General features: G+C 44.5%; 1 protein-coding gene across 1 annotated transcript in view; it reads right to left on the bottom strand.

The window, feature by feature from the left end:
* LOC109882248 (FERM domain-containing protein 5-like) overlaps window positions 1–22,599 on the bottom strand; it is a 131,753-nt gene extending 109,154 nt beyond the window's left edge. The window contains exon 1 of the mRNA XM_020474342.2: window positions 21,886–22,599. Coding sequence (XP_020329931.1) covers window positions 21,886–21,987 — 102 coding nt within the window. The 5' untranslated portion in view covers window positions 21,988–22,599. The remainder of the gene's footprint in view (window positions 1–21,885) is intronic.
* Window positions 22,600–22,918: the final 319 nt, after the last annotated feature.

The raw sequence follows: 22,918 nt of genomic DNA, 5'->3' as shown, positions 1-22,918 counted from the left end.
GGGCATGCCCGGCCCAGCATGCATTTGTAGTGTACTTGTGTGCTCCTATAGCCCCTTGATTTAGCTACTGTCATGGAGTTCGCTAAATATTTTCATAACGAAACTGAATCAAGGTGACTTACAAAGATGAGGACCAAGAGCAAGAGAGTGTCCATAGTAGTGTCCATAACTAAAGAATCATTGTGGAATCTGAAAAGCATGATGGTGTACTTTACTTACTACATTGCACATACTAAAATAAAGCAACGAGGGTGATAGATAACTACGTGTGTCATCAATGATGACATCAATGATGTCGCTCTTGCTGCTGGTGAGTCTCTGATCCACCTCTACGCAGACAACACCATTCTGTATACTTCTGGCCCTTCTTTGGACACTGTTAACAACCCTCCAGGCAAGCTTCAATGCCATACAACTCTCCTTCCGTGGCCTCCAATTGCTCTTAAATACAAGTAAAACTAAATGCATGCTCTTCAACCGATCGATGCCTGCACCTGCCCGCCTGTCCAACATCACTAATCTGGACGGCTCTTAGAATACGTGGACAACTACAAATACCTAGGTGTCTGGTTTGACTGTAAACTCTCCTTCCAGACCCACATCAAACATCTCCAATCCAAAGTTAAATCTAGAATTGGCTTCCTATTTCACAGCAAAGCATCCTTCACTCATGCTGCCAAACATACCCTTGTAAAACTGACCATCCTACCAATCCTCGACTTCAGCGATGTCATTTACAAAATAGCCTCCAATACCCTACTCAACAAATTGGATATAGTCTATCACAGTATACTACCCACCATTGCGACCTGTACGTTCTCGTTGGCTGGCCCTCGCTTCATACTCGTCGCCAAACCCACTGGCTCCATGTCATCTACAAGACCCTGCAAGGTAAAGTCCCCCTTATCTCAGCTCGCTGGTCACCATAGCAGCACCCACCTGTAGCACCCGCTCCAGCAGGTATATCTCTCTGGTCACCCCCAAAACCAATTCTTTCTTTGGCCGCCTCTCCTTCCAGTTCTCTGCTGCCAATGACTGGAACGAACTACAAAAATCTCTGAAACTGGAAACACTTATCTCCCTCACTAGCTTTAAGCACCAGCTGTCAGAGCAGCTCACAGATTACTGCACCTGTACATAGCCCACCTATAATTTAGCCCAAACAACTACCTCTTTCCCTACTGTATTTATTTTATTTATTTATTTTGCTCCTTTGCACCCCATTATTTTTATTTCTACTTTGCACATTCTTCCACTGCAAATCTACCATTCCAGTGTTTTACTTGCTATATTGTATTTACTTTGCCACCATGGCCTTTTTTTGCCTTTACCTCCCTTATCTCACCTCATTTGCTCACATCGTATATAGACTTGTTTCTACTGTATTATTGACTGTATGTTTTGTTCATTCCATGTGTAACTCTGTGTTGTTGTATGTGTCGAACTGCTATGCTTTATCTTGGCCAGGTCGCAGTTGCAAATGAGAACTTGTTCTCAACTAGCCTACCTGGTTAAATAAAGGTGAAATAAAAAATAGAAAATAGTGATTTTAATGAATGGAGCGATTTTGGAGCGGCAGTTTTTTTTCCTATGAGTGCAGAGCGTTTTTTATCGGAGCTGTGGGAAAGGATTATGAGCCCTGGATGCTCCATGAGCAATGAGGGGGATTACCAACCGCTCAACTCCGCTCACAGGCTCTGGTCTGCGCCTCAAATGGCACCCTATTCCCTTTATAGTGCACTACCATAAGGTTCTGGTCAAAAGTTATACACTATATAGGGAATATGGTGCCTCTATCATATTCAGAAAACTTGTTTAGGTTCCCCAATGCATAGACAAGCAGCTAGCCTGCACAACGAAAGCATCTTCTCCTCCAGCTATAAACCCATCTTGAGAGGCTGTACTGATGTATTCTCTAGAGGTGCACTGCTACACACGGTGGATTAACACTTGTGGAATTCTGTCTGGTTTGATCTGTCTCTTCAATGCCATGATCACATGGTGTAGGTTTATAGTCAGTGGTTGCTCTTCCTTCATACAAAAAACTATGACTCAGGCAGTCATCTCTTTGGATTATGGGAAATTCTGACAAAATAACTGACTACAGCAGGAACTGCTAACTTGTAGTGTATTCAAGGTTAAAAATGGAATCTAAAGTTTGTAATTTCCACTTAAAATTTCAGCCTTAATGAAAAATGTATCAACCCCTACAAAAAATCTCCATTCATTCTAATCCACATAATAATTCACATTTCCTGTTGCTGCAGGATTATTTTCCGGCTGTAGAAAACTGGCTCAAATGAAGATCCTACATCTGTCTAGGTAGATGATCTGTCCAGACAAATCAATGAAGAGCTGCCTAGCTATTGCTCATTGACAAATGAAGATGAGAAGGGACAGATGAAAGTGATAATGTCTGAAGGAGGGAGAGAGACAGAGAGAGAGAGACATCTAGAAGAAATTCATAACACCATTCGGCCACATTCATTTCGCAGTTTCCCAGTTTCGCAAACAGACTTCGCATTGGTTTTGTATTGGTTACAAAACAGACTTCATAATCTCCTGCTTGATTCCCAGTACGACAAAGGCTGAGAATTACTTTTCAGCAATAACATTTCAACGGGTTAATGTAATGTGCAGGGAGCAGGATACACACGAGGCGGTGCATAAAAGCTGGGATATTGGATCATTAAACTGTTTTGATTACACTGATAGACCTCCGCTCAACTCAGCATGCACTCCTCAGCCAGATTCATTACTACTGCTCAGTTCAGTTTGCTTTGGTTCACGTGTGAACTTTTTGGCTAGGCACGACTCGACCACCTGTGTGTGGTGTGTATGTGTGTGTGTGTGTGTGTGTGTGTGTGTGTGTGTGTGTGTGTGTGTGTGTGTGTGTGTGTGTGTGTGTGTGTGTGTGTGTGTGTGTGTGTGTGTGTGTGTGTGTGTGTGTGTGTGTGTGTGTGTGTGTATGTACTCTACTCTGAGTCAGCTCATTAGGTCTCTATGGCACACAGTGTTCGTGATGGATTAGTACAATGGGCAAGTGTCAGTGATGAGGATGGCTAGGAACAGTACAGGGACAAACACAGGCCATCTGTTTGGTCCTGGCCAGGCCTGAGACACAGCAATCATAGAGGGAGGCCAGGTCTTCTTGGTCACTGCTCCACAGTGGTCTGAGGAGAGGAGAGACAGGAACTACTGCACCCATAGCAGCACACAGCACAGAGACAGTCCATGCTGGATGTGCTCGGTGCAAAAGCGAACCCCATAGGGAATGGCCTGCAGAGACGTATTAGATATATACACACATCTATACAGAGATACAGCACGGCATGTACACACAATCAGCTTCCTCTTCTGCACACCAGCTACACTACTGCCTGTGCTTTAGTCATACAGTGATACAGTGCATGTTCTGCTGCATCATGTACAGTCAGTTACAGTTTATTAGGTACAACCATCTAGTACCAGATCGGACCCCCAGCCTGTCTTCCGGAGTGGACTTCGAAAGGTGTTGGAAACATTCCACATGGATGTTGGTCCATGCTGACACGATGGCATCACACAGTTGCTGCAGATTAGAATGCGGTACATTCATGCATGCATTTATGCATCTATGTTTAGTAAGTGACTGAGTGTGTTGGGAAACAGCCTTTTCCATCGCATGCCAAAGATGCTCTACTGGGTTTGGTCAGCAACAATGTTCAGATATGGTGTGGCGTTCAATCGGTTCTCAATTGGTATCAAGGGACCCAACGTGTGCCAGGAAAACATTCCCCACACCAGTACACGATCGCCACCAGCCTGTACTGTTGACACCAGGCAGGATGGGTCCAAATCCTGACTGCCCTCAGCATGACGCAACAGGAACCGGGATTCGTCGGACCAGGCAATGTTTTTCCACTCCTCAGTTGTCCAGTGTTGGTGATGGCGTGTCCACTGGAGCCGCTTCTTCTTGTTTTTACCTGTTAGGAGTGGAACCCATTGTGGTCGTCTGCTACAATAACCATCCATGACAAGGATTGACGAGTTGTGCGTTCTGAGATGTCGTTCTGCACACCACTGTTGTACTGCGCCGTTATTTGTCTGTTTGTGGCACGCCTGTTAGCTTGCACGATTCTTGCCATTCTCCTTCGACCTCTCTCATAAATGAGCTGTTTTCTCCCACATGACGGCCGCTGACTGGATGTTTTATGTTTGTCCCACCATTCTTGGTAAACCCTAGACACTGTTGTGAGTAAAATGCCCCAGGAGGGCGGCCATTTCAGAGATACTGGATCCGACCCGCCTGGCACCGACGATCATACCACACGAAAAGTCACTTAGTCACTCGTTTTGCCCATTCTAACTTTCAATCAAACAGTAATTGAATGCCTCAATGCCTATCTGCCTGCTTTATATAGCTAGCCAAGGCCATGTGAACGGGTACCTAATAAACTGGCCCGTACCTGTATATACTGTATATACTATACAGTACAGAGCCTTTACTTCTGTGTCATGTATATACTGTACAGTACAGAGCCTTCACTGCTGTGTCATGTATATACTGTACAGTACAGAGCCTTCACTGCTGTGTCATGTATATACTGTACAGTACAGAGCCTTCACTGCTGCATCATGTATATACTGTACAGTACAGAGGCATCACTGCTGCATCATGTATATACTGTACAGTACAGAAACTTCACTGCTCTGACATGTATATACTGTACAGAGCCTTCACTGCAGCATCATGTATATACTGTACAGAGCCTTCACTGCTCTGACATGGATATACTGTACAGTACAGAGCCTTCACTACTGTGTCATGTATATACTGTACAGTACAGAGCCTTCACTGCTGCGTCATGTATATACTGTACAGAGCCTTCACTGCTGTGTCATGTATATACTGTACAGTACAGAGCCTTCACTGCTGCGTCATGTATATACTGTACAGAGCCTTCACTGCTGTGTCATGTATATACTGTACAGTACAGAGCCTTCACTGCTCTGACATGTATATACTGTACAGAGCCTTCACTGCTGTGTCATGTATATACTGTACAGTACAGAGCCTTCACTGCTGCGTCATGTATATACTGTAGGCTATACTGTACAGTGGTGTCAGGTTCTCTCTGGGCTGCTGTCTCATCAATCTAGAGAGAGAACCGCAGTGCTGAAGGGAGAGAGGAGAGAGAAAGAAAGAGAGAAAGGGGTGAGAGAGAGAGCGAGGGGAACAAAGAATGGATTCTGTGGAGCTCAGATGTTCAGATACCAGCTAGGAACCTACAGGAAGGAGACTGGAGCAGGAGAAGGAGGGTAAAGATCTCTAGGGTGACATGGCTACAAATATGACACTGCTACCTGGGAATAAATACCTGGGAAACAATATGAAATTCCTAACAATATGATGCACCACCCAAACGTTACAGCTCCTAGGCTAAAGACTCGTCTGAGTGGACTCAGTGGACACTTCCATGCACCTCAAACTATTGGGATTGTTTTGTCTTTCTATTTTCTCTTTGCCTCTGTATTTCCCGACACTCAGTCACTCACTAAATCCTGTTGAACTTGATTGTGTTACAAGATCTGCCACTCAGGTAGATTACAAGCTTAAAGATCAAGAGTTGCAGACTGTAGCTAAGGAAGTAATGAATCCCAAAGAGGTAGCAAACCACAAAGCACTATGGGAAGATTTTTTGGTCAGAAAAGACTAGGTAGAAGGAAAGGAGTAGGAGTAAGATACAGTACTATTATAAACTGGGTGGTTCGAGCCCTGAATGGCTGAAAGCCGTGGTATATCAGACCCTATACCATGGGTATGACAAAACATGTATTTTTTCTGCTCTAATTAAGTCGGTAACCAGTTTATAATAGCAATAAGTCACCTCGGGGGTTTGTGATATATGGCCAATATACCACGGCTAAGGGCTGTGTCCTAGCACTCCACATTGCGTTGTGCATAAGAACAGTCCTTAGCCGTGGTATATTGGACATATACCACACCCTCTCGTGCCTTATTGCTTAATTATACTATGCCAAGATATGTTGTTTACATTGTTCTCTATCTAATCTTTCTTGAAGGAAGTTATGAATTTAAAGTAATTCATGATAAATCCATCAGTATCTCTTAATTTCTCTGGACAGATTGGGGCATCCTAATACTGCTCCATATAGGATGAATATGTACACTGAGAGAATATACTCTATACTGAGAGTGACTACAGCGGGAATCTTCATTGCTCCTGTGCTGACTGTGGATCCTACAGGCACTGCTGCAGAGTCCTGAGCTATCCCAGTGACATCATCACTGGGTGAGGAGAGAAGGAGCATGCAGCGGTTGCAAAGTGAGCAAAAAATATATATTTTTGCTTTCTGCCTGCACCACAATGAAATGAAAAATCACTACCAGCAACAACATATCTGTTGCTATCCTGGTGTGTGGGTGCGCATGTGTGCACATGTCTGTGCGCACACTGGGTCTGTGTGTGTTTGTGTATACACAGCCCCAAAAACACGTGTGCTGTGATGCCTGCAATCATAGCAGTCTGAGGTAGAGGTGAAACGCTCCATGAAATATTCACTCCTGGCACACATTTGTATTATTTATTGTCATGGGTCGGCACAGCAACAGTAGAGCCGCTTGAACCCTAAACAGACAGTCAGAGACAGCCTCACTGCCTCACTGCTGACGGAAGCAGCCTGTCAGTCCGCTCGGCAGGCAGGCACACTGTGGCTCGAATGTCTGTCTGACAGCGACTAGGTTCATATTCACTAAGCTACAGAGAAAGGTGTTTATCTATCAAGGTTTGTAAGCAACAGAACTGTGCTTATGTTCCAGTAAGGCTGAGCATTCTACTTTATAACCAGTAATGTGTGCTCTGGTATGTTCCTGATATTTAATAGGACATGACATGGTCTTAATGTGTATTGTCTGGTAATGACTTAGTATAATTCAAAACAACTAGTAACTAATTAACGACCCAAAGAAACAAAACATTCATAGGCTATTAGTGTGTAACTGCAATTCTACCATGGACGTAAATACCATATCAAAATATTTCTGTGCTTCTTATCCGACCCTCTACAGGTCACCTGGGACTGGTGTGGTTAAAGGTCCACTTCTGGTGCTGCTGGCTAAATATGGAGGTGTAAGGTTTCATGCAACGCCTGCCTGAAGTTGGCACTCAACAGAGTTGTTTTGTTCTTCCAAACTGCTATGGAGTATACCGTATCTTAACAGCTGTACAGCACTGCCTCCAGGAATGGGTTAGGGCACAGCAGCTCACATGCATGCAGCTTAACCAAGTATTAGAGAGATGCATGTTGGGTTTATCAGTTGTCATGGTGAGTAGTTAGTAAAAGTCAAGGAGAAAACTCACCAGACCAATTGTCGGTCTGCACAGTACAGGGCTGCTCCTCCACCGTTCGCTTGCTGTCAGAGAGGTGGGATATAGGGACCTCCCACCGTTGGCGACTGACCATAATGACCATCATTTTCACCCGTTTCTACATGTAGAATCGCTTTGTACTTGGTTTGCAAATTACATCCACCACTCTGTTCAGAGGTGGTAAGTAGTCTCGCCGGCAGACGCTCGACAATCCTACCGGTCTGTCCACGTCGTAGTAGTAAAAAACAGCACCATTTCAAGCTGTCAGTGACTAGGATGCAAATGTTTAAATTCTGAAATTTGGCACCAGAGATTTTTTAAACGTTGCTGGAAGAGCAGCAATCAAAGGGACAAGCTAAAGCAGTCAGTGTCTGCATCCTAAATGGCACCCTATTCCCTATGAAGTGCACTGCTTTTGACCATTGCCCCATAGAGCCCTGATCAAAAGTAGGGCACTAAATAGGGAATAAGGTGACATTTGGGATGTATCCAGTGACATCTTAGAATCATGGTTATTACTGTCGTGACCGCAAATCATCCTAATCTGAGAGAGCACCAAAGCCTTGGAGGATTTATCTCACTATTCCTCTACATTATGGATTAACCATGTTGTTGCAGGGTGCCTTCGAATCAAAGTGACATGCGTTGTGTAGATTCAGCTCTGTGGCGTCAGGACTGGTTCAAATAGTATTTGTGAGCGTTTGCTTGAGTCTGTTTGCCTTTACTATATGATTAGTTCTACTGCACCAGGCATATTCAACTAAGCACAGCTGAAGTATTTGAAAGACAACAAATACTATTTGAACTCAGGCCTGGTGGCGTAGAGTAGGCCTGTAGCTAGAGGGACTGATAAGCAGAGCTGTGGCTGTCTAAATCACATCTTCCTGCTATTCTAGGTTCTATTAAGCCTGAGCCAGCAGTTAGAAATACATATAAATAGGGGAACAACAATCCCAGTCTCAGGATTATCATGGGGTGAAATGATCCCACTTGGAACCCTCTCTCTCTCCTGTAATGTTCACTCTAGGTGGAATCTCAGTTTCAGGATTTATTTGGTATTGCATCTAGGAGAGATTATTTTGACTGGGAATGATTGGGGATTAACCACATGCAGTTTTAAGAAGTCCTTTTGGTAATAACATGTTTGTGTACAGTAACAAATGCACATATGACAGTCAAACTTTAACCAAAGTACAATTTATAAAGGCTTTATATAGCATACTTCATAAGCACAACATACATTTTTATTGATTTTTATTTTACCTTTATTTAACCAGGTAGGCAAGTTGAGAACAAGTTCTCATTTACAATTGCGACCTGGCCAAGATAAAGCAAAGCAGTTCGACAGATAAAACGACACAGAGTTACACATGGAGTAAAAACAAACATACAGTCAATAATACAGTATAAACAAGTCTATATACAATGTGAGCAAATGAGGTGAGAAGGGAGGTAAAGGCAAAAAAGGCCATGATGGCAAAGTAAATACAATATAGCAAGTAAAATACTGGAATGGTAGTTTTGCAATGGAAGAATGTGCAAAGTAGAAATAAAAAATAATGGGGTGCAAAGGAGCAAAATAAATAAATAAATTAAAATTAAATACAGTTGGGAAAGAGGTAGTTGTTTGGGCTAAATTATAGGTGGGCTATGTACAGGTGCAGTAATCTGTGAGCTGCTCTGACAGTTGGTGCTTAAAGTTAGTGAGGGAGATAAGTGTTTCCAGTTTCAGAGATTTTTGTAGTTCGTTCCAGTCATTGGCAGCAGAGAACTGGAAGGAGAGGCGGCCAAAGAAAGAATTGGTTTTGGGGGTGACTAGAGAGATATACCTGCTGGAGCGTGTGCTACAGGTGGGAGATGCTATGGTGACCAGCGAGCTGAGATAAGGGGGGACTTTACCTAGCAGGGTCATGTAGATGACATGGAGCCAGTGGGTTTGGCGACGAGTATGAAGCGAGGGCCAGCCAACGAGAGCGTGCAGGTCGCAATGGTGGGTAGTATATGGGGCTTTGGTGATAAAACGGATTGCACTGTGATAGACTGCATCCAATTTGTTGAGTAGGGTATTGGAGGCTATTTTGTAAATGACATCGCCAAAGTCGAGGATTGGTAGGATGGTCAGTTTTACAAGGGTATGTTTGGCAGCATGAGTGAAGGATGCTTTGTTGCGAAATAGGAAGCCAATTCTAGATTTAACTTTGGATTGGAGATGTTTGATATGGGTCTGGAAGGAGAGTTTACAGTCTAACCAGACACCTAAGTATTTGTAGTTGTCCACGTATTCTAAGTCAGAGCCGTCCAGAGTAGTGATGTTGGACAGGCGGGTAGGTGCAGGTAGCGATCGGTTGAAGAGCATGCATTTAGTTTTACATGTATTTAAGAGCAATTGGAGGCCACTGAAGGAGAGTTGTATGGCATTGAAGCTTGCCTGGAGGGTTGTTAACACAGTGTCCAAAGAAGGGCCGGAAGTATACAGAATGGTGTCGTCTGCGTAGAGGTGGATCAGGGACTCACCAGCAGCAAGAGCAACCTCATTGATGTATACAGAGAAGAGAGTCGGTCCAAGAATTGAACCCTGTGGCACCCCCATAGAGACTGCCAGAGGTCCGGACAGCAGACCCTCCGATTTGACACACTGAACTCTATCAGAGAAGTAGTTGGTGAACCAGGCGAGGCAATCATTTGAGAAACCAAGGCTGTCGAGTCTGCCGATGAGGATATGGTGATTGACAGAGTCGAAAGCCTTGGCCAGATCAATGAATACGGCTGCACAGTAATGTTTCTTATCGATGGTGGTTAAGATATCGTGTAGGACCTTGAGCGTGGCTGAGGTGCACCCATGACCAGCTCTGAAACCAGATTGCATAGCAGAGAAGGTATGGTGAGATTCGAAATGGTCGGTAATCTGTTTGTTGATTTGGCTTTCGAAGACCTTAGAAAGGCACGGTAGGATAGATATAGGTCTGTAGCAGTTTGGGTCAAGAGTGTCCCCCCCTTTGAAGAGGGGGATGACCGCAGCTGCTTTCCAATCTTTGGGAATCTCAGACGACACGAAAGAGAGGTTGAACAGGCTAGTAATAGGGGTGGCAACAATTTCGGCAGATAATTTTAGAAAGAAAGGGTCCAGATTGTCTAGCCCGGCTGATTTGTAGGGGTCCAGATTTTGCAGCTCTTTCAGAACATCAGCTGAATGGATTTGGGAGAAGGAGAAATGGGGAAGGCTTGGGCGAGTTGCTGTTGGGGGTGCAGTGCTGTTGTCCGGGGTAGGAGTAGCCAGGTGGAAAGCATGGCCAGCCGTAGAAAAATGCTTATTGAAATTCTCAATTATGGTGGATTTATCAGTGGTGACAGTGTTTCCTATCTTCAGTGCAGTGGGCAGCTGGGAGGAGGTGTTCTTATTCTCCATGGACTTTACAGTGTCCCAGAACTTTTTTGAATTAGTGTTGCAGGAAGCAAATTTCTGCTTGAAAAAGCTAGCCTTGGCTTTTCTAACTGCCTGTGTATAATGATTTCTAGCTTCCCTGAACAGCTGCATATCACGGGGGCTGTTCGATGCTAATGCAGAACGCCATAGGATGTTTTTGTGTTGGTTAAGGGCAGTCAGGTCTGGGGAGAACCAAGGGCTATATCTGTTCCTGGTTCTAAATTTCTTGAATGGGGCATGTTTATTTAAGATGGTTAGGAAGGCATTTTTTTTAAATATCCAGGCATCCTCTACTGATGGGATGAGATCAATATCCTTCCAGGATACCCCAGCCAGGTCGATTAGAAAGGCCTGCTCGCAGAAGTGTTTCAGGGAGCGTTTTACAGTGATGAGTGGAGGTCGTTTGACCGCTGACCCATTACGGATGCAGGCAATGAGGCAGTGATCGCTGAGATCTTGGTTGAAGACAGCAGAGGTGTATTTAGAGGGGAAGTTGGTTAGGATGATATCTATGAGGGTGCCCGTGTTTAAGGTTTTGGGGAGGTACCTGGTAGGTTCATTGATTATTTGTGTGAGATTGAGGGCATCAAGTTTAGATTGTAGGATGGCTGGGGTGTTAAGCATGTTCCAGTTTAGGTCGCCTAGCAGCACGAACTCTGAAGATAGATGGGGGGCAATCAGTTCACATATGGTGTCCAGAGCACAGCTGGGGGCAGAGGGTGGTCTATAGCAGGCGGCAACGGTGAGAGACTTGTTTTTAGAGAGGTGGATTTTTAAAAGTAGAAGTTCAAATTGTTTGGGTACAGACCTGGATAGTAGGACAGAACTCTGCAGGCTATCTTTGCAGTAGATTGCAACACCGCCCCCTTTGGCAGTTCTATCTTGTCTGAAAATGTTGTAGTTTGGAATTAAAATGTCTGAGTTTTTGGTGGTCTTCCTAAGCCAGGATTCAGACACAGCTAGAACATCCGGGTTGGCAGAGTGTGCTAAAGCAGTGAATAGAACAAACTTAGGGAGGAGGCTTCTAATGTTAACATGCATGAATCCAAGGCTATTACGGTTACAGAAGTCGTCAAAAGAGAGCGCCTGGGGAATAGGAGTGGAGCTAGGCACTGCAGGGCCTGGATTCACCTCTACATCGCCAGAGGAACATAGGAGGAGTAGAATAAGGGTACGGCTAAAAGCTATGAGAATTGGTCGTCTAGAACATCTGGAACATAGAGTAAAAGGAGGTTTCTGGGGGCGATAAAATAGCATCAAGGTATAATGTACAGACAAATGTATGGTAGGATGTGAATACAGTGGAGGTAAACCTAGGTATTGAGTGATGAAGAGAGAGATATTGTCTCTAGAAACATCGTTGAAACCAGGAGATGTCATTGCATGTGTGGGTGGTGGAACTAATAGGTTGGATAAGGTATAGTGAGCAGGACTAGAGGCTCTACAGTGAAATAAGCCAATAAACACTAACCAGAACAGAAATGGACAAGACATATTGACATTAAGGAGAGGCATGCTTAGTCGAGTGATCAAAAGGGTCCGGTGAGTGGAGAGGTTGGTTGGTGATTTAGACAGCTAGCCAGGGCATCGGTAGCAAGCTAGCATAGGATGGAGGTCTGTTGTTAGCCACCTCTTGCGTTCCGTCAGTAGATTAGTGGGGTTCCGTGTGGTAGAGGGGATTAATCCAAATCACACAACAACAACAAAAATAAAAACAATAGATATAGTTATAGAGGCCCAAGAAGAAAACATAATAATAATAATAAAAAATAAAAAATAAAAAATAATTGTCCGATTGTCTATTCAGATAGCAGCCGGTAAGACAGCTAACGGTTAGCAGGCCGCAGATGGGCGTTCAGGTAACGTCGCGACGGAGGAGCCAGCCGAATAACTCCTTCGGGTAGATAACGTCGGCAGTCCAGTTGTGAAGGCCCGGTGGGGCTCCGCGAAGGCAGTAAAACGGGTCCGGATAGGTGACTGCAGCCCAGGTGTGATTGATGGAACTCAGGAGTGATTGACGGAGCTTGCTAGCTCCGGAATAATTGATGTTTGCTCCGGAATCGACGAAGGCCGATAGTCACACGGATAGCAGCTAGCTAGCTGTGAGATCCGGGTATGAATGTCCAGAGAGCAGTCGAAATCCAGGGACATGGAGAGAAAAATTGGTCCGGTATGTTCCGTTCCGAGCCGCGCTGCGCCGTACAGAACTGGCGATAGATTTTCGAGCTAAAGGATAGCTGATGACCACAAACCGTGGTTAGCTGAATACTAACGATTTGCCAGTAAAGGAGCTAACTAGCTTCTGAACTAGCTTCTGGATTAGCTTCTGGCTAGTTTCAGGCTAGCTTCTTGGAGTTTCTGGCTAGCTTCTTGGAGGATTACAGATCTGAGGTAAATAATACTTTTTTATAAATATACATTGGTGAGGCGGGTTGCAGGAGAGTGTTTTGAAGATGAGTTGATGGAAAATAAAAATAAAATGTATGTGAAAAAGTTGTAAATATATATATATACAGGACACGACAAGACGAGGACAAAAGACGTCTGAACTGCTATGCCACCTTGGAGAAGGTCAAATCAAAATGCTTCACAAAGAATCTATAAGTGTATGTCATACTCTATAAATGGTGGATAAACATACATAGTGCGTTGTGCCACATTTGGCAATTGACCCTACAGTGGGAATGGTTATGTCACCCTTTATAAAGCTCCAAGATGGCATAGCAATCAGACATCTTTTGTCCTCGTCTTGTCGTGTATATATATATATATATATCTTTATGTAATACATGTATCACTAGCCACTTTAACTATGCCACTTTGTTTACATACTCATCTCATATGTATATACTGCACTCAATACCATCTACTGTATCTTGCCTATGCCGCTCTGTACCATCACTCATTCATATATCTTCATGTACATATTCTTTATCCCCTTACACTTGTGTCTATAAGGTAGTAGTTTTGGAATTGTTAGCATAGGTATTCCTCTTGTCAAGATGGGTTAGGGCAGTGTGCAGTGCGGTTGAGATTACATCGTCTGTGGACCTATTTGGGCAGTAAGCAAATTGGAGTGGGTCTAGGGTGTCAGGTAGGGTGGAGGTGATATGGTCCTTGACTAATCTCTCAAAGCACTTCATGATGACGGAAGTGAGTGCTACGGGGCGGTAGTCGTTTAGCTCAGTTACCTTAGCTTTCTTGGGAACAGGAACAATGGTGGCCCTCTTGAAGCATGTGGGAACAGCAGACTGGGATAAGGATTGATTGAATATGTCCGTAAGCACACCAGCCAGCTGGTCTGCGCATGCTCTGAGGGCGTGGCTGGGGATGCCGTCTGGACCTGCAGCCTTGCGAGGGTTAACACCTTTACATTTTTTATTCACCTCGGCTGCAGTGAAGGAGAGTCCGCATGTTTTGGTTGCGGGCCGTGTCAGTGGCACTGTATTGTCCTCAAAGCGGGCAAAAAAGTTATTTAGTCTGCCTGGGAGCAAGACATCCTGGTCCGTGACTGGGCTGGTTTTCTTTTTTAAATCCGTGGTTGACTGTAGACCCTGCCACATACCTCTTGTGTCCGTTGAATTGCGATTCTACTTTGTCGCTTAGCTTGTTTGATTGCCTTGCGGAGGGAATAGCTACACTGTTTGTTTGTATTCGGTCATGTTTCCGGTCACCTTGCCCTGATTAAAAGCAGTGGTTTGCGCTTTCAATTTCACGCGAATGCTGCCATCAATCCACGGTTTCTGGTTTGGGAATGTTTTAATCGTTGCTATGGGAACAACATCTTCAACGCACGTTCTAATGAACTCGCTCACCGTCAATGTTGTTGTTTGACGCAATACGAAACATATTCCAGTCCACGTGATGGAAGCAGTCTTGGAGCATGGAATCAGATTGGTCGGACCAGCGTTGAACAGACCTCAGCACGGGAGCTTCTTGTTATAGCTTCTGTCTGTAGGCAGGGAGCAACAAAATGGAGTTGTGGTCAGCTTTTCCGAAAGGAGGGTGGGGGAGGGCCTTATATGCGTCGCGGAAGTTAGAATAGCAATGATCCAAGGTTTTACCAGCCCTTGTTGCGCAATCGATATGCTGATACAATTTAGGGAGTCTTGTTTTCAGATTAGCCTTGTTAAAATCCCCAGCTACAATGAATGCAGCCTCAGGATATGTGGATTCCAGTTTGCAAAGAGTCAAATAAAGTTTGTTCAGAGCCATCAATGTGTCTGCTTGGGGGGGAATATATACGGCTGTGATTATAATCGAAGAGTATTCCCTTGGTAGATAATGCGGTCGACATTTGATTGTGAGGAATTCTAAATCAGGTGAACAGAAGGACTTGAGTTCCTGTATGTTGTTGTGACCACACCACGTCTCGTTAACCATAAAGCATACGCCCCCGCCCCTCTTCTTACCAGAAAGATGTTTGTTTTTGTCGGCGCGATGCGTGGAGAAACCAGCTGGCTGCACCGACTCCAATAGCATCTCTCGAGTGAGCCATGTTAATGGTTGTACAGTCGTCTCAAATAAAACTGTGAAGGACCTCGGCGTTACTCTGGACCCTGATCTCTCTTTTGAAGAACATATCAAGACCATTTCGAGGACAGCTTTTTTCCATCTACGTAACATTGCAAAAATCAGACACTTTCTGTCCAAAAATGATGCAGAAAAATGTATCCATGCTTTTGTCACTTCTAGGTTAGACTACTGCAATGCTCTATTTTCCGGCCACCCGGATAAAGCACTAAATAAACTTCAGTTAGTGCTAAATACGGCTGCTAGAATCCTGACTAGAACCAAAAAATTTGATCATATTACTCCAGTGCTAGCCTCTCTACACTGGCTTCCTGTCAAAGCAAGGGCTGATTTCAAGGTTTTACTGCTAACCTACAAAGCATTACATGGGCTTGCTCCTACCTATCTCTCTGATTTGGTCCTGCCGTACATACCTACACGTACGCTACGGTCACAAGACGCAGGCCTCCTAATTGTCCCTAGAATTTCTAAGCAAACAGCTGGAGGCAGGGCTTTCTCCTATAGAGCTCCATTTTTATGGAACGGTCTGCCTACCCATGTCAGAGACGCAAACTCGGTCTCAACATTTAAGTCTTTACTGAAGACTCATCTCTTCAGTGGGTCATATGATTGAGTGTAGTCTGGCCCAGGAGTGGGAAGGTGAACGGAAAGGCTCTGGAGCAACGAACCGCCCTTGCTGTCTCTGCCTGGCCTGTTCCCCTCTTTCCACTGGGATTCTCTGCCTCTAACCCTATTACAGGGGCTGAGTCACTGGCTTGCTGGGGCTCTCTCATGCCGTCCCTGGAGGGGGTGCGTCACCTGAGTGGGTTGATTCACTGTTGTGGTCATCCTGTCTGGGTTGGCGCCCCCCCCTTGGGTTGTGCCGTGGCGGAGATCTTTGTGGGCTATACTCAGCCTTGTCTCAGGATGGTAAGTTGGTGGTTGAAGATATCCCTCTAGTGGTGTGGGGGCTGTGCTTTGGCAAAGTGGGTGGGGTTATATCCTTCCTGTTTGGCCCTGTCCGGGGGTGTCCTCGGATGGGGCCACAGTGTCTCCTGACCCCTCCTGTCTCAGCCTCCAGTATTTATGCTGCAGTAGTTTGTGTCGGGGGGCTGGGGTCAGTTTGTTATATCTGGAGTACTTCTCCTGTCCTATTCGGTGTCCTGTGTGAATCTAAGTGTGCGTTCTCTAATTCTCTCCTTCTCTCTTTCTTTCTCTCGCTCGGAGGACCTGAGCCCTAGGACCATGCCCCAGGACTACCTGACATGATGACTCCTTGCTGTCCCCAGTCCACCTGGCCATGCTGCTGTTCCAGTTTCAACTGACCTGAGCCCAAGGACCATGCCCCAGGACTACCTGACATGATGACTCCTTGCTGTCCCCAGTCCACCTGGCCATGCTGCTGCTCCAGTTTCAACTTCCACCTGACTGTGCTGCTGCTCCAGTTTCAACTGTTCTGCCTTATTATTATTCGACCATGCTGGTCATTTATGAACATTTGAACATCTTGGCCATGTTCTGTTATAATCTCCACCCGGCACAGCCAGAAGAGGACTGGCCACCCCACATAGCCTGGTTCCTCTCTAGGTTTCTTCCTAGGTATTGGCCTTTCTAGGGAGTTTTTCCTAGCCACCGTGCTTCTACACCTGCATTGCTTGCTGTTTGGGGTTTTAGGCTGGGTTTCTGTACAGCACTTTGAGATATCAGCTGATGTACGAAGGGCTATATAAATCAATTTGATTTGATTTGATTTGTTTCCGTGAAGCAAAGAACGTTACAGTCTCTGATGTCCCTCTGGAATGCTACCCTTGCTCGGATTTCATCAACCTTGTTGTCAAGAGACTGGACATTGGCGAGAAGTATGCTAGGGAGTGGTGCGCGATGTGCCCGTCTCCGGAGTCTGACCAGAAGACCGCTTCGTTTCCCTCTTTTACGAAGTCGTTGTTTTGGGTCGCTGGCTGGGATCCATTCCGTTGTCCTTGGTGAAAGGCAGAACACAGGATCCGCTTTGTGAAAGTCATATTCTTGGTCGTACTGATGGTGAGTTGACACTGCTCTTATATTCAGTAGTTCTTCTCGACTGTATGTAATGAAACCTAAGATGACCTGGGGTACCAATGTAAGAAATAACATGTAAAAAAACAAAAAACTGCATAGTTTCCTAGGAACGCGAAGCGAGGCGGCCATCTCTGTCGGCGCCGGAAGGACTGGGACACTGTAAAGTCCATGGAGAATAAGAACACCTCCTCCCAGCTGCCCACTGCACTGAAGATAGGAAACACTGTCACCACTGATAAATCCACTATAATTGAGAATTTCAATAAGCATTTTTCTCTGGCTGGCCATGCTTTCCACCTGGCTACCCCTACCCCGGTCAACAGCACTGCACCCCCCACAGCAACTCCCCATTTCTCCTTCTCCCAAATCCAGTCAGCTGATGTTCTGAAAGAGCTGCAAAATCTGGACCCCTACAAATCAGCCGGGCTAGACAATCTGGACCTTTTCTTTCTAAAAGTATCTGTCGAAATTGTTGCCACCCCTATTACTAGCCTGTTCAACCTCTCTTTCGTGTCGTCTTGAGATTCCCAAAGTTTGGAAAGCAGCTGCGGTCATCCCCCTCTTCAAAGGGGGGACACTCTTGACCCAAACTGCTACAGACCTATATCTATCCTACCCTGCCTTTCTAAGGTCTTCGAAAGCCAAGTCAACAAACAGATTACCGACCATTTCGAATCTCACCATACCTTCTCTGCTATGCAATCTGGTTTCAGAGCTGGTCATGCGTGCACCTCAGCCACGCTCATGGTCCTAAACGATATCTTAACCGCCATCGATAAGAAACATTACTGTGCAGCCGTATTCATTGATCTGGCCAAGGCTTTCGACTCAGTCAATCACCACATCCTCATTGGCAGACTCGACAGCCTTGGTTTCTCAAATGATTGCCTCGCCCGGTTCACCAACTACTTCTCTGATAGAGTTCAGTGTGTCAAATCGGAGGGTCTGCTGTCCGGACCTCTGGCAGTCTCTATGGGGGTGCCACAGGGTTCAATTCTTGGACCGACTCTCTTCTCTGTATACATCAATGATGTCGCTCTTGCTGCTGGTGAGTCTCTGATCCACCTCTACGCAGACGACACCATTCTGTATACTTCTGGCCCTTCTTTGGACACTGTGTTAACAACCCTCCAGGCAAGCTTCAATGCCATACAACTCTCCTTCAGTGGCCTCCAATTGCTCTTAAATACATGTAAAACTAAATGCATGCTCTTCAACCGATCGCTGCCTGCACCTGCCCGCCTGTCCAACATCACTACTCTGGACGGCTCTGACTTAGAATACGTGGACAACTACAAAAACCTAGGTGTCTGGTTAGACTGTAAACTCTCCTTCTAGACCCACATCAAACATCTCCAATCCAAAGTTAAATCTAGAATTGGCTTCCTATTTCGAAACAAAGCATCCTTCACTCATGCTGCCAAACATACCCTTGCAAAACTGACCATCCTACCAATCCTCGACTTCGGCGATGTAATTTACAAAATAGCCTCCAATACCCTACTCAACAAATTGGATGCAGTCTATCACAGTGCAATCCGTTTTGTCACCAAAGCCCCATATACTACCCACCATTGCGACCTGTACGCTCTCGTTGGCTGGCCCTCGCTTCATATTCGTCGCCAAACCCACTGGCTCCATGTCATCTACAAGACCCTGCTAGGTAAAGTCCCCCCTTATCTCAGCTCGCTGGTCACCATAGCATCACCCACCTGTAGCACGCACTCCAGCAGGTATATCTCTCTGGTCACCCCCAAAACCAATTCTTTCTTTGGCCGCCTCTCCTTCCAGTTCTCTGCTGCCAATAACTGGAACGAACTACAAAAATCTCTGAAACTGGAAACACTTATCTCTCTCACTAGCTTTAAGCACCAACAGTCAGAGCAGCTCACAGATTACTGCACCTGTACATAGCCCACCTATAATTTAGCCCAAACAACTACCTCTTTCCCTACTGTATTTAATTTGCTCCTTTGCACCCCATTATTTTTATTTCTACTTTGCACATTCTTCCACTGCAAATCTACCATTCCAGTGTTTTACTTGCTATATTGTATTTACTTTGCCACCATGGCCTTTTTTTGCCTTTACCTCCCTTATCTCACCTCATTTGCTCACATCGTATATAGACTTGTTTATACTGTATTATTGACTGTATGTTTGTTTTACTCCATGTGTAACTCTGTGTCGTTGTATGTGTTGAACTGCTTTGCTTTATCTTGGCCAGGTCGCAATTGTAAATGAGAACTTGTTCTCAACTTGCCTACCTGGTTAAATAAATAAATAAAGCATGATATACGCTAATAGATTATTTGTGAAGCATTTTTGCAGTGCAATGGTATAGGCATGAGAAGAAAGAAAAGCGAACTTGATATCTACAATAGGCTTTTCTATCTGAATATAGGCTCCAAAAACAAAAACAAAGCTGCCAAGCCCTTTCCTGCAGTCTATGACCAAAAGCACCCTCTTTGGCCTCATGGGTGAAATGTTATTCATATTTTTCTTAATTTAATCAGATGTTTCTATGTCAAACTAATGTTAGTTTGACATAATGTTATATTTCAATCTTCTGTAATGTATATAAAGTGTAATATTGGGATGCAAATTCAAAATGTAATACATTTCAACTCTATATCTGACATGGTACAGGTGTCTTGTTTTTTAAAAGCCCATAACCATGTGTGTGAAGTGTATACTTTTGTTTAAGACTTACCAAGAATCACTCTGTGTGAGCCTGATTTAGCCCACTGCAGTAAAAGTTGAACAAACCCCAACATTACCAGGCAACACGCCAGGCAGTAAACAACATAACTTAACAACGCCCACTTAGACGAAAGCAGCGGAAGTCTATTTCAATAATGCATTTACAAGACAAAATCAGAACTCCATCCAAGTCCTGCATTAGACTTCCAGGGAACGGTGGTGATTTCATTAGTGCACCACAGAATGCAGCATCTTGATTGAGGCCTGTAGACTGTGGACGTCTCAAATGGCACGCTACTTTTGACCAGACTCCTATGCACCCTGGTCCAATATAGTGCACTACATAGGGTGCCATTTGGGACACCACCGACTCTGTGCCAGTGCCTCAGTCACCCATACTGATGAGGAGGAGAGGACTTCTCTGCTCTTCTGGATCAATAACGTTCTATGAACGACAGAGACATATTTCATTCAAGCTCCTGTCTAAAGTCATTAATAAATGTACTTGTTTCTGTTTTAAACTTGTATGAATTCCAGGTGAATTGAAGAGGGTAAAATTAAGGAATGTACTGTATTTGGGGAAAATACAGTACACTTCAAGACTTGGCTAGGAGTGATTCCAGTTTCCTTCATGGTGAGGAAGACCAAACACCATCAGAAGTTAAAATGTTCATCTTGCCACAAAGTCAGTGCATCTCAGAATCTTGAGTTCCCTTCTTTTTTTAAACGTTTATTTAATTACTGCAGTGGGTTAAATCAGGGGCACGCAGAGTGTTTATTGGTAGTCTAAAACAAATCTACTTTGAAACACACATGGTTATAGGCTTACAAAAAAGAAGATACCTGTACCATTTCAGATCATTTTGAGTTTGTATCCCAATGTTACACATTATATACATCACAGAAGAACTATAACAAAACCGTTTGACATATAAAACAGGATTTTCAGCATTTTTTAAAACAATATTGATTAATGAAATTATGACAAATATTAATAACATTCCACCCATGAGGCCAATAGATGGCACTTTGGTCATTCGACTGTAATCAGTATGATAAAGGGTTTGAATATGTCCTGTTCCAGGGTCATTACAATACTCAGAAAGTCAGAGGTTCTGAAACAAAGAACGCAAAAAATGGTCATGTTGATTGATTGCAGATGGTTGATTGATTGACTGACCTCTTCTTATACTGTAGATTCTCTGAAACGGTATCAGCATTTGTTTACAGACTTTACATGGTTGGTGTTAAATCCTACCATTTCCGTTCAATTCAGTGTTTCAGTCACATTGGAAAGTAGGCTATAGTTTTCCTTTGTTGTCAGATGGTGAAGGTCTCTACATATTGTCATTACTAATATGATGGTGAGGAGAACTGTCACATCTCTAAGCGTCCAGGTTAGGAGACACACTCACAAACTGTTATTGATGCTGATTATCACTCTTTACCTAGGCCAAGGCCAGTCTAAAACCCAGACAAACATAGAAAATATGAAAAGTGTCATAGATCAATAGATTATCCATAGATTATCAATATTGTATGATGAACGATTCAGGACAGTTGCAGTGCACTGAAGCCATGCTTCCAAAATTCAGCCAGCAGAATGACATCAAATACCCGATTAGATACATTAGATCGTTACACATTTAATACGCAATGCAGATTACGGTTTTCTATATTTTCATCAAGCTGTCATGTGATGCGCACAAGTAGCAGATACTCAGACGAAAGAGACATGACCCACAGTGGGGCAACCAACAGTGACAGCAACGGCATCAATATAATAGGCTCCCTGCTCGCTAAACAGGAACTGACCTGGATCGTGCAGGTGTACTCCGAGTCATCCAGCAGCCTCACCGTACAGTTGTATTCTCGTTCCAGATTCCTGATGCTGCCACTCATGAAACGGCTCAGCATCTTCTTGCTCTGTGTCTGTGAATGGGACCACAAAAAACTGCACACAGCATAGATGTAATGTCACATCAACAACGTCCCTCCTCTTTGGTCCAACACCTGGATAGCAGCAATGTCAACCTACAGCGGTGGTTGGGCATCGTATTTCCGGTAGCCCAGATGTGATATCGCGCTGAATGCTCAACGGCTGGGCAACCAAAGAACGTACACTGTATCACTCAATGTGATAAAATGTTAGCCTGCTGCTGAGGTCCAGTTAAACTGTTATCATACCTCCACACTCTTCATTGCTCTCTTCAGTCAAATGCTGCTGGGCGGGCCAAGGACTAGTCTCTGAATGACGTGTCTGCGCGACAGTCAAAGCCTAGGAAATTGGCTACATTTCTGTGCGTTAACCACAGGTTGGTTCTCCGCGGGAGCAATGTGACGAATAGTCATTTCGAATCTCCCACGTTTCCATCAGAATGCAGGGCCATGCCCATCAGCTGAAATAATACCAGTTAGCCTACACCACCAAGGATACGAATAGCCAGCAAGGACTGCTCGACCTGTTTCGATGAGCTGCTCAGTACAAGAGCTGTTTACATTGTATTTCAAATCGCACCGTATGCAAATATGTGCATGACGCGCTCGAGGAGAGCCGCTGGAAAGGAGGTTGGGGAGCGAGAGGTGTTAATCGTAGACTGTTTCATAATACAGAGAATACAATAGTCATATTTTTCTAGATTCAACCTTTGAAAAACCCAGGGAATATGCAATGTCCATAATTGCCAACAGTAACCACTGAGGTAAGGGAAAACAATGATCATGTAACTTATTATAGCCTAATATGCCTATAATTGATCTCGTCCGGGGAGTCTATAATGTATTTTATAGACTAGGCCTACTATTAGGATTGTCTGGTTATGCTGTTGGCTCCCTCAGGTGGTGTGTA

This window comes from Oncorhynchus kisutch, linkage group LG3 (genome assembly GCF_002021735.2).
Source record: "Oncorhynchus kisutch isolate 150728-3 linkage group LG3, Okis_V2, whole genome shotgun sequence".
Lineage (NCBI taxonomy): Eukaryota > Metazoa > Chordata > Actinopteri > Salmoniformes > Salmonidae > Oncorhynchus > Oncorhynchus kisutch.
Note: the sequence above shows the minus strand (reverse complement) of the source record. Positions and strands in the feature narration are given on the sequence as shown.